We start from the raw sequence: 9411 nt of genomic DNA, 5'->3' as shown, positions 1-9411 counted from the left end.
TATTCTTTTTTAATAAAATTGTTTTTTTTGGGGGTGGTTCCCAAGACTCCGTAAAAAATCTCAATATTTATAATCAAAGGTGGGGCGGGAAATTGCGGTTTGAAATTTATGGATTACCTTGAAACACTCCCTTTTTGGTTAAAAGGATTTTTTCAAGCCATTCATTTTCAACAGGGATATTACCCATTTTCTTCCACTCATTTAATAAACCCCTTTGGTCATATTTAAAATGGGTTACTGTTAACAGTCACAGGTATACAGTCAGCCCCAGCTCCAGATTTTTTTTTTTTTTTCACCAGATACGACACCATGCATACGAGCCGACAAAGCTACCACATATGAAGTATACTGGGAATCTAAAACCAAATACCCACCAGCCAACATGGCCTTACCAGGAGCACTATAACCTCTAGCATTCATCATCTTGTTCAAATTGTATAATCCCAAAAAGCTTAAAACAATTCCAGTAAAGAGCTTATCAACTAATGATCAAATAACGGAATGGAAACAAAATCAACTAATATTCCACCTACAAAGCTCCAAAAACTTTCAAAAAACCACCAAATACAATAGAAATCAAATGAAAACAACTACAACAGTCCTATGGCCACCGTTAACCATCTCATCTATTCATTAATACCTTCCAAATATTGATTACCATTGTTTGAACTATCTTCATATTTGGATATTTTTTCAATAAAGGTCAAACATGATATAAAAATTGGGAACTTGACCTTTAAAGTAAGATCGAGTATAAATAACAGGATTGGAAAGGAGTTTATAGGAGTTTATGGAGGGAATCTAGTAGGCTAGGAAGGGGCAATAGTGAATATAGTGATTGGAATGAGTAGTTCTGGGGTTGTTTTCAGTTATTTTGACCCTTTTGCTGTGTTCGATAGCGTTAAGAATGAGTTTTTACAGGTTTTCCCGTTTAAAAACATTCATTGGAAGACTTCAAGTGGATTAGTAAGGACTATTGAGAATTTACAAGTTAGGTTGGCGTCTGAGGATGGTGAATCGAATGGTGAGGATCCGTTTATTAAGTTTTTGGTTGTTACTTGTAAGTCTGTCGATGATTATAGGAGTAGAGTACGTCCATTGATTAGGCAATGGTTACCAACTTTACAAGAGAGAGATGCAGCTCAATCCATGTCAATGCCTGTTTTATTGCTATATGCTAACTCTGAAGTTGTGGATTCGAACTTGTTCAAGTCTATTTCGTTGATGGATAAGTTTTCTAAGGATTTCCCAGATGTGAAAACTATGGAGATACGATCTGTTTATAAATCACCACAGGAGAAGAATGAGTTTTGGAGTCAATTAAGTAATCAATTGAAGTCTTCGATTTTGGCTATTTTCCAAAAGAGATTGGAGAAATATTTGCATCAGATGGACGTAATAACTGCTGATTCTAATAGTAAATTCGAGGATCAATTGTTGATGAGAGAAAAGATACTGAACCTATACTTGGACTTCAAAATAGATGAAGAGGCAACCTCTAGTCTAGATAAGCTGAAACTTGATGTTCAGAGTAATAATAAAAATATAGAAATCCCAATAGGTTCATTGGAGGTTCCATTTAAATATTCAGACAACGTTCATGATTTATCTGTGGCACAGATGTTCAGAGATAATACAACTAGTACTTTCCTGTTGTATAAATACTTTTTTTACAGGAAATTTGAATTAATTAAATTGAAATCAACTAAAAATCAGCAATGTATTAGGATGTTTTCACTGGCTCGACTATTTTTGAAAACTATCAACAAGTTATTCAAAGATTCTCCAAATTTATTGGAATTTCAATATAGCTTTATCGACTTGATGTTGGAAAGGTTACCTGAAGGAGAATTATCAGATTCAAATATATCGTTGGAGATCAAGGCAGAATTCTTACTTTTACAACGTGATGTTTGGTTACATGGTGTTTTCTTAACAACTGGTTATAAAATCTTACGTAAAGATTATAAAACAGAACCAGTATATAAGTTCGATATTGTTAAAAAATCGTATAAAGATGAGTTGACCTTCCAAGAAAATTTCTTAAAGAGAACAAAAGAAATCTTGTCTTTATTTAATAAAGCTGATGGGAATAGGAAAAGAATTGTCGATATTTTATCTATAGAGGTTGGTACTCTATATTATCAGATGGAGCAATACGAGAAAGCAGTTTCCATTTTTATATCGAGTTATGAATATTATACACAATCAAAGTGGGATTCTATAGGACTTTACATTTTACAAATATTTGTTTTGTCACTGAGCAAATGCCCAAATCTAACTACTCTTCAAATAGATGGAGATGATATAGAAATAGCATCATTAATTGCTAATTCCAATTTAGAGATTCTAAAATTATTATCTGACGATAAAGAGAAGTTAGAAAAATGGAATTCGTTTTTAGAATTACAAGACAATATTAAAGTTCCGCTGTTACATTCCGTCGATGGCTTACTACATATCAATGTCCCTAAAACTTCTTATATTTCAAAACCAAATACATATGCCATCAAGCTAGAAGTTAATAATTTTGGGATACCTAGTACCATAGAAGCCAATTCAATGATTCTAAGTTTAAAAAATTCAGAAGATAAATTTATGAAGTTTACAGCTAAAGATATAAAGATTGTTCCCGATAAAAATGAAATTGTATTGCAAAATAAAGATATATTTTATGGATCGTTCTATCCAGTAATGCTAGAAATTGTTGTTAAAAATTCCACTTTAGTGAAAGAGTTTACTAATAATGATGAGTCAAAATTAGAAATCATTAAACTTTATCAACCATCTAATTTCTCAGTTGAAGTTCGTCAATCACATCAATTTTCATTAGATGGTAATTCGTTGGATGTTGTGTACCATAATTTGAAAGCCGTAGAAACATTCTCCGTTACGGTTGATGTTATTCCTAACTCTGGAAAGTATCCAGTAAGTTTATCTGCTACTTCAAATTTGTATTCAATATCGTTTGACAATAATACAAAAATGGATAACATACCGTATCAAATACTAGATGGCAATACGAATTTCACTTTAAGGGTATCTACTAATTTCTGGAAAAAAAATGATGCTTCTTCATACAGTGATGTAACAATAGTTAAGATTGGATGTTATTTACCAGTTTCTGTGTCTGTTGAAGATGTATTTAAAAAAGATATGTTTTACTTTAAGTTTCATTTGAATTCTGCAATTGAGAAAGAGCCAATACTTTTATGCAGCTCAAAACTTTCTCCTCCAAAAGATGACGATAAATATTCTGTTTCAGGTAATTTTAACCCCAAGACTCCCCTATGTTTATCATTTGACTCTAATAATAGTTGTTTAAACTGTTATCAAATTAAATCATCAGGAATATTTGATTCAAATGATATCTTTGATTTGACGGTAAAGTTCAATTCCTTAAAGGAGCAATTAGACATTTTAGTGACAGACGCAATTTTAGTCCAAGGTGACGTTAATTGGTATGAAAAATTTGAACAATGGAAAATATTTTGGGAACAAGATATCCTTTCTCAATTGTATTATAATTATATGGAATTTCAAAAGAATAGAAAAATTATTTTATTGCCAAACACATTAGATATTCAAAAATTTCAACAACGATTATTAAGTTTCGCTATTGACGTATCGGTTATTCGCAGGATAATTACATGTTTGAAAAGTATTGAAAAGGGTGTCACACTGAATAGCATTGATGTAACTGCATATACCAAAAACATGATTTCCAAACAACTAGTGGTCCCTGTTACACTCCCTGAATTTGAAGAGTTTTTTTATGTGGAATTCTTCAAAGAAAGTAAAGAGACATTAAAAATAGGTGAATCTGTTAAATTTAAGATACAGATCAAGAATCTGTGTCATCAGTGGAGCCAATGTGAGAGTCAAGGAAGCTTCTGCTTTGAAATTACCAATAGTAATGAATGGGTTGTTCATGGTAGGAAAAAATTAAGGTTTTCTACTCCAGAAGAGGAAATAGAAGTTAGTATCATTCCTCTGAAGAAAGGTTACTTGACACTTCCAAAAATAGAGATCACCAATTATAAAGGTGATCTCACTAGGATTGATAATCCGAATGCATACGAAACGTTTCTAGTATATTAGTTATTTTATTATTTATCAATTTTATACGCATGTTTCATAACTTATATAATCATATCAATAGTAACATTATTTACATTAAGGCATAATCGAATGCAACAACGATAGACAGTCTGGTTTCGGGCTAACTACATTAGGCTTGACACCTTGATCTAACATATATTTTTCAGTTGTTGGACCTATCGTAGCGACATTGCATTTCAAATGAGGATGTTGCTTTAAAAAGTCAAGTATATCCTTTGTCCCTTGTGGACTAAATAAAACAACCCAAGACCCTGGTTTTAAAGCATCTTGGAAACGTGTTAAATTGTCCTCCAAGGGACAAGTCTTGTATGTTACTATTTCTCTAATATTAAAACCTGCAGAGGACAATTTGGTAGGTATAATGTCTCTTCTGATTTCACCCACCAAGAATAAAATTTCCTGTTGCAAACAGATGTCCTGATCCACAGACAACTCATCTATCATGACATCAGCTAGAATAGACCCATTCCCTGCTCTATCACCACCTTTGATATTAACAAAACCTATTCTTTCTAGAAACCCTGCGGTAGCAGGTCCTACAGTATACACGGTCTTCGAGAGCAGTAATCTCTTATGGTCATCACATAAATTTGGCAATATAGTCTCCATAAGACATTCGACAGTACGTTGGGAAGTGATTATAATGTATTTCAAATTAACCAAATACTCTAAACTGTTTAATACTTGAAAAGCCTCATCAGGAATATGTTGATGCTTAATCAACGGTAAGAAAACTGGATCATATTGATGCTGTTTAAACAGGTTCTCATAGGAATCAAGTTTAGAGGTTTTATTCTTAAGCAATATGACTCTATTAGACATTGCTTCGACTAGCAGTTCACCTAATACAAGCACCTATTCAATACTTGAACTCTCTTTTACCCAATAGTGAAGTCATCTCAAAATTTTCCAATACGCTTAGATGGCTTGGGGCTTTATATATGAGATGAGGTCCCTGAAACGTCTCATGATAGCAACCAAACAGAGTTCAGCTGAAGGATGGCATCAACTTCTAGCATATATTCAACCGATTGGTAAACTGTTAACAGTCATTTTGTATTATGTTTTTAGACATTTGCTGCTGTTATGTCCTTTCAAATCTGAATTAAACAGGAAATGGTATTAAAACAATAAAGAGTCATCGCAAGAAGTAGCCAAGAAGACAGGATGAATTAGTTAATGGATGAAAACAGATTATAAGATTTAGACTCAAACTAACGTTATCAAAACTGAACTTTAAGTAAATAAAAGACTTTAATTTACTCTTGCTATTAATAATACCTAAAAGATTAAACCCGAAAGTGTTGAATTTCTATATACGACTTGCAATTGAACGTAACAAAACAGAACCTCCTGTGATATTGTTACATATAAACAAACAAATCAACTAATCAACATCATGGTCCCAGTAATCCTGACAACAACAAAGATACACCTACTTTAATACCTTCTTGATCTGCTACTTTACATCCGATACGTAAACCTGGATCAATATCTTCACCATATTTAAAGAAGCTAAAAAATATTCATCCTCATTGACCACCTTATGACAAGTTATTTAAAACAAGGAAGTTAGTTGAAGTTTCTGGAGTTAGTGGGTCAAGAGCAGTGGTATTCAGTCATAGTTCTAGTTCAGTATTGGAAATTTCCAAGTCTGCTTTATTTGTTGGATTCGTTGGAAGAATATATTGACTGATAGGAAGAGATGGGTTCTACTATTGATTATCCAGGGTTGATGTCCAAATCTCACAAGAGAATAAAGGATAAAGTTGCTGTTGAGCCCTTAGCTGCTGGTAATGGGCCTAATGCTTTTGCTAAATCGTCTGGTATGGGATCTACTGCCGGTACCAATGGTGTTCTTTATTCCCCAGAATCTAGCAATATTGAAGGATGGAATGACGATGACCCTCAATGTTTAACAGCAAGAGAGATGAAGAATGAAGAATCTCTCAGTGATTACAAGCCTGGTGGGAACCATCCTGCTTATATTGGTGAGTTTTATAATAATGGCAAGTACAAATTGACTAGGAAGTTAGGCTGGGGTCATTTTTCGACTGTTTGGTTAGCTGAAGAGACAATTACAAATCAACATGTTGCACTTAAGATTGTTAAGAGTGACAAAGTCTACTCAGAGGCTGCAAAGGATGAAATAAAAGTCTTGAAGAAGCTGAAAGAAACCCAGAAGTATGACCGTTATGGGGGTTCAGGAAATATCATGAAGTTGCTTGATAATTTTATCCATGAAGGTGTCAATGGTCACCATATTGTGATGGTTTTTGAAGTTTTAGGTGAAAATTTATTGGCTATGATAAGAAGATATGAACCTAATGGAGTCCCTATTTCTTATGTAAAACAAATTACAAAACAATTGCTTCTAGGGCTTGATTATATGCATAGATGTTGTGGGATTATTCATACAGATATCAAACCAGAAAATATTTTGATGGAAATTGGTAATGTTGAAAAGACAATTCAAATTATAGACTCAATGAATAATAAAAAAAGAAAGAACTCGGTTGATTCACAAATGAAAGAACTAATAGTAGGGGCAACTTGCAATGATGTTATTCAATCAGAACATTCGGTTTCTACTTCAATTCATAAGAGATCCAAAAGTCATACATTAATAACTAAATCACAGCCATTACCTTCTCCTTCCGTAATTTCAGAGTTAGAAGAGTCTTTAATTACCGGTAATGATAATTCAGCTAGTCCTAAATTACACAATAATGCTTCTGTTAACCAACAGATTACTGTTAAAATTGCCGATCTTGGAAATGCTTGTTGGTACGACAAGCATTATACCAACTCCATACAGACTAGAGAATATAGAAGTCCTGAAGTCCTTTTGAATGCTTCTTGGGGCTGCAGCGCAGATATATGGTCCTCAGCGTGTTTTATATTTGAGCTTTTAACTGGCGATTTCTTGTTTGAACCCAATGAAGGACATTCATTCTCAAAAGATGATGATCATTTAGCTCAAATGATTGAGTTGCTAGGTGCATTCCCTGACTATCTTCTCGAGAATGGTAAAAACAAAAAGAAATTTTTCACATCTAAAGGTCAATTAAGAAATATATCTAAACTGAAGTACTGGCCACTACAAGATGTATTAAAAGAAAAGTATAAATACACTGCAAAAGATGCTAATGAAATAGCAGACTTTTTACTACCAATGTTAAGGTTAGATCCAAGAAAGAGATCAGATGCTGGAAGTTTGATTAATCATCCTTGGCTAAAAGATACCATAGGAATGGAACATATTACTATTTCAGATAGGAAACTATACAGTGTTGGTGATGACATTCCTGGATGGTCTCATGAATTCACAAATGGCTAAGTTGTATTAGATAATATTATAAATTAATAATTAATAGCATATTCATAATTTTTTAATTTTTTATTCTCAAATATATGTTGATATTCAATATAACAGAGAAAACAATTATATATTATTGACATTAATCTACATAATACAAATATAAATAACAACTGGGTATAAAACAAATTAAAAATTGAACATAATCAAAATAATTTCATTAAAAGTTCTTAAATTAAGTCTTTTGTACATCTTGTAAGAAAAAGAATCAACGATTTGTTGATGTCAAGAGTACAATTTTACCTATAACAAACCGGTGATTAAACCACTTAATAATACAAACAAGCCTGAGCCTGCTGGAACATTGATAGCAGCAACACCCTTAGACTTGGAAGAATTAGAAGAAGTAGAGTTAGCTGAAGATGATGAGGAGGAGGAGGAAGAGGAAGAGGAAGCTCTTGTGGAGGTGACAGAAGAAGATCCAGTAGATGATACATCAGCAACGAAAGCGGTGCTTAAAGCATTCATCAAGTTAGTAGAATCGATAGACAGGGTTGGGGTTTGAACATTACCATCAGCATCTTTAATGGTATAGCTGAAGGTTGGAGCAGTGTAGTCACTCAACAAGCTACCAGTATTGTTGGCAGCGACACCGTTCTTGATCATACTAGCGATATCAGTTGGTTGGGCTGGTAAACTGAAATTCATGACACCAAAACCAGAGTAAATAGATGTAATAGCGGCACCGTCACATTTATATAGGGTATCGTTGGCGACAGAAGATTCCTTGATGGAAGGTAACTTTAGACTATCGTATTGCTTTTGTAAGTTTTCAAAATCATCCTTGTATTGTAAGTTATCATCGCTGTCTAATTTAACCAAACCATAGTTGTTAGCTTCTTCGTTAAATTCATAAACTAAACCACCTGAAAACTCATCTACCAAACCGTCATATAAACCTTCAGAAACTTCATCAAAAGTTCTTGGGGTCTTCTTATTACAACCATATTCAGAGAAAATTAATGGGATGACAGCGTCAGTGAAAGTAGAGTTGATGATAGAATATCCAGAACTGGTCCAATCATCACCATCACACCAACCGTAAGTGTTCAAACCAAAGAAATCAGATTTAGATTCTTCCAATTCTTTATTGATGGTAGTACCGTTCAAAACATTACATTGTAAATATTTGAAAGTAGCCAATCTCAATTGGACATTATCAGCAGCTGAATAACCGACTGGGATGGTTCTGTTAGAGTGTTTGGCAATATATTGTTTCATATCTCTTTGAACAGCACGGATATATTGTGGGTCGATAGAAGCATAGTTCTTCTCATCGTTGATAATTTCATTACCTGCAAAGAAACCCAAAACGTTTGGATAATTTTTGAAAGCTTCAATGAATCTGAAAATTCTACCCAAATACAAAGAGTTGTAAGAACCTGAAGGGTCAGCACGGTTCAAGTTTTCACCGTAATTACCACTGTTGACATCTAGAATGACGTAAATACCAGCATCATTTAAGATAGTCATACACTTGTCATGGTTGATATCAGGGTTTAAAGAGTAGACACGGACAGTGTTGATACCCAACTGTTGGAAGACAACAGCATCTCTAGCACAAGTTTCAGCATCAGATAAAACATCTTCAGATCCATCATTCTTGAAAGCAGAAGAACCACCAGGTTGGTAATCTACACCTTTAATGAAAAAGACCTCGTTGTCACTTGGATCATTATCTGGGGAAGAAGGTCTAATGAAACGGTAACTTTTAGCATGGATTGGTAACACAGCTTGGACTAGAGCTGGTGAAGCAGCCAATAAACCAAGTAGGAACTTCTTGGAGAACATTATGCAAAGAATGTAGATACTTTGATCTCTAGTTTGGAAAGCTTCAATTGAGAAAAACACAAACCATTAAAACAGTTCATGTTTACATTTAGATGCAAGATCTAGAATATATCATTACC

General features: G+C 33.6%; 5 protein-coding genes across 5 annotated transcripts in view; 2 read left to right on the top strand and 3 right to left on the bottom strand.

Annotated features, from left to right (window-relative positions):
- The window catches only part of ERG8, a gene marked incomplete at both ends in the record, with an annotated part of 1528 nt that extends 1105 nt beyond the window's left edge, over positions 1 to 423 (bottom strand). Inside the window, one exon of the mRNA XM_001644371.2 lies at positions 262 to 423. Within this exon, the coding sequence (XP_001644421.1) occupies positions 262 to 423 (162 nt within the window).
- A 420-nt stretch (positions 424 to 843) lies between these two features.
- On the top strand, positions 844 to 4101 carry TRS130 (transport protein particle complex II subunit TRS130; the record flags this gene model as incomplete). Its single annotated transcript, XM_001644370.1, has 1 exon — positions 844 to 4101. The coding sequence occupies one exon, from the start codon at positions 844 to 846 to the stop codon at positions 4099 to 4101; it is 3258 nt and encodes a 1085-aa protein (XP_001644420.1).
- Positions 4102 to 4176: 75 nt separating this feature from the next.
- Positions 4177 to 4944, bottom strand: HEM4 (uroporphyrinogen-III synthase HEM4; the record flags this gene model as incomplete). Its single annotated transcript, XM_001644369.1, has 1 exon — positions 4177 to 4944. The coding sequence occupies one exon, from the start codon at positions 4942 to 4944 to the stop codon at positions 4177 to 4179; it is 768 nt and encodes a 255-aa protein (XP_001644419.1).
- Positions 4945 to 5827: 883 nt separating this feature from the next.
- Kpol_1064p42 (serine/threonine-protein kinase) lies at positions 5828 to 7462 on the top strand (the record flags this gene model as incomplete). Its single annotated transcript, XM_001644368.1, has 1 exon — positions 5828 to 7462. The coding sequence occupies one exon, from the start codon at positions 5828 to 5830 to the stop codon at positions 7460 to 7462; it is 1635 nt and encodes a 544-aa protein (XP_001644418.1).
- Positions 7463 to 7744: 282 nt separating this feature from the next.
- GAS3 (putative 1,3-beta-glucanosyltransferase) lies at positions 7745 to 9292 on the bottom strand (the record flags this gene model as incomplete). Its single annotated transcript, XM_001644367.1, has 1 exon — positions 7745 to 9292. One exon carries the CDS (start codon positions 9290 to 9292, stop codon positions 7745 to 7747), a length of 1548 nt encoding a protein of 515 aa, XP_001644417.1.
- Positions 9293 to 9411: the final 119 nt, after the last annotated feature.

The sequence above is a fragment of the Vanderwaltozyma polyspora genome, genomic scaffold (assembly GCF_000150035.1).
Source record: "Vanderwaltozyma polyspora DSM 70294 KpolScaffold1064 genomic scaffold, whole genome shotgun sequence".
NCBI lineage: Eukaryota > Fungi > Ascomycota > Saccharomycetes > Saccharomycetales > Saccharomycetaceae > Vanderwaltozyma > Vanderwaltozyma polyspora.
Note: the sequence above shows the minus strand (reverse complement) of the source record. Positions and strands in the feature narration are given on the sequence as shown.